The sequence below is a fragment of the Naumovozyma dairenensis genome, chromosome 6, assembly GCF_000227115.2.
Source record: "Naumovozyma dairenensis CBS 421 chromosome 6, complete genome".
In the NCBI taxonomy this organism is placed as follows: domain Eukaryota; kingdom Fungi; phylum Ascomycota; class Saccharomycetes; order Saccharomycetales; family Saccharomycetaceae; genus Naumovozyma; species Naumovozyma dairenensis.
Genome location: NC_016484.1, coordinates 209,276 through 211,745, shown reverse-complemented (window position 1 = coordinate 211,745; position 2,470 = coordinate 209,276). Strand labels below are relative to the sequence as shown.

Sequence of the window (2,470 nt, the reverse complement as noted above, 5' to 3'; positions counted from 1 at the left end):
TCTGATCACTTTGAGTTGTTGCCTATTTCAGAGTTCCATCCTGGGAATATATATCGTAAACAGGGCACGACACCCACCCAAAATTGATTTTTTATATTTGCTCTAGCTGCATACTGTTAGGCTAATTGCTTTTGTAAGTAGGTTACGGACCAGTTCAAGGATCATGATGCGCAAACCAGGTAACTTGGCTTTTACTGGTAACATTTGTTTCATCAGCCAAAAGGGTTCGCCATTTGAAAACAAAAATTATTGAAGGTAAAAAAAAGTACTGAAATAATGAATATTTATAAATTTAAAAACGTAATCTTAGCTTATCTGCTAACATCGATATCAGTATTATATATCTTAGGCATTGTTGTACCCATATTAGTCAAAGAATTATTTATTATTGTTGTCATTCGTACCGTCAAGTCCGTTAGTGCCTTCTAATATAGGACTAAAATGGTGATTATTTGATTGGAATGTTTTCTCAGGAAACATTGAAACCGATGAACTTCTTGAAGTTAACAAGTGTGATTCAGTTGAAAAAGTTTTGTCATTAATATTGCCGCTGTTAGGGGAGTCCGGAGAAATAGTCTGAGAATTATATGTCGTAGAAGATAGAGAAGGTTCCAGCCTTTTTAGTTTCACTTTTCCAACTTTTCCCTCTGCCTCATATTTAGAGCATTTTTCTTCCAAGTATTGAATATATTCGATGGCTTTTGTTAATATCGAACCTTTATTTAACTTCCTTGTTGGATTCAAATGAGCCAAATCGTAGAAATCCTTATCATCTAACGGAATTTTAGAATTTTTCTTATGAGTGACTCTCAAAGTTGGAACAATATCTCGTAATTGAAGAATTTTATCATTTAAATTTTTCCTATACTTCTTTTCTATAATATTATGACTTGTCTTTCCCTTGTATTTTTTCTTCACAGTTGTCTTAGTGTCCTCTGATTCCCTTTCGCTTAAAGGTTCTTTATCGTCCGCACTATCTTCAGCCTCAACTATCGCTTCTGTTTGTAGCTCTTGTTCTGTAAGACAACTATCAGTGACTTCCAATTTTACACTCCCATTTCTCTCGACCATTTGCATTTGCATGAGTTTTCCATGGTTTATAGCTTTATTCTTTTTCGGAGTAGGTATTTTCTTAACATTCTTACTTTTCAAACCTTCTACGTCACTCTCAGAAAAGTTTCTCTTAAAGTTAGTTTCAAATTCAGAATATGTTGAATCACAAATATCCTCTTCTTTAGTTCTACGTATTTTAGAACGGCCCCCTTCTGTATTTACAACAAATGGGACGAAACAATGTTTTTTTGAATTCATCATTCTTTCTATATTTGACTCAGAACGTCTTGGAACAGACATGTTCAATTGATAATTGTTTGATACTTGAGTAAGTTGTCCCAAAGGGGTAGTGCTACCTTCTAATGAGTCTGTAAGCTTCAATTCATTCTTGTTTTGTTGTTGGTTTTTATTAGCGGTGGAGTCAGTAGCAATAGTCGAGTCAAATTGTTGTAGTTCGTTATTGTAATTTGGTGAAATATCCTCATGTTGGAAACCGTCTTGAAGTAAACCTAATAGATGTTCATTGTTTGAATGCTCGAGCGTCGAGAGGGGTGACACATCGAAGGGATTCGTGCCAAACATGTTAACATTGTCGTAAGGAAATTCTTCTTTCATAACGAAACTATATCAATTGATTCCAAGTATTTAGAGTTATTGTGTTCATTCAAGAAGGCAATTAATACGGTAGATGCAAGAGCTATACAAAGAAATGATAGCGTATTTAGCAAAATTATGAGGGAAATAGGATTCCTTCACAAAAACATTCTACTTATATATGTCTGACATGTCGCTGTGATAAGAAAGAAAACCTTTCACCGCAACGATATTAAGGTTAATAGAATCTTTTAGAAGAAAAAGTCCAGAGGTGTTTAGTTAAACTGGGGATGACTTGTATGTTACAGTCACTTTTTTTTTTGAAATATAAGGGTCTGGTAAGCAACCCCGTAGCAAACAAATATTTCAAAGAAGAATCGGTTAACAAAAAGCACTGGAGGAGAAATAGATACAATAGCTTAAGCTGCAGTGGTAATTAATACTCCGGAAGCAACACTCAACCATTGTAAGAAAAAAAAGCACCTCTCAAATAATAACATGGCGACGGGAAAAACAGCGTACTAAATATCTTGACTCCATCAGTACCTTGATGCTGCATAAAAAGAGGACGCAAAAACCGGAAGAGGACCTTCGGTTCAAATCCAGAACGCATGCAACGTTCCGTCCAACACTCCGATTACGCATGGAACAGGAGAAAAAGGTGGATTCTGAAGGGCGTTAATTTACGTATGTTGACTATAGAAGAGTGGAGAACACTTCCCCTCATGCGTAATTAGAAATGCCACACCAAAGGGTTTCTCAACCCACGGGATATGGGGGTACAGTTTGGGTCGACGTATAATTGCCTAAGGAAATGTAGTAG

At 35.8% G+C, this 2,470-nt stretch overlaps 1 protein-coding gene across 1 annotated transcript; it reads right to left on the bottom strand.

The window, feature by feature from the left end:
- Positions 1 to 378: 378 nt before the first annotated feature.
- Positions 379 to 1,668, bottom strand: HMS1 (Hms1p; the record flags this gene model as incomplete). Its single annotated transcript, XM_003670600.1, has 1 exon — positions 379 to 1,668. One exon carries the CDS (start codon positions 1,666 to 1,668, stop codon positions 379 to 381), a length of 1,290 nt encoding a protein of 429 aa, XP_003670648.1.
- Between the last annotated feature and the right edge of the window lie 802 nt (positions 1,669 to 2,470).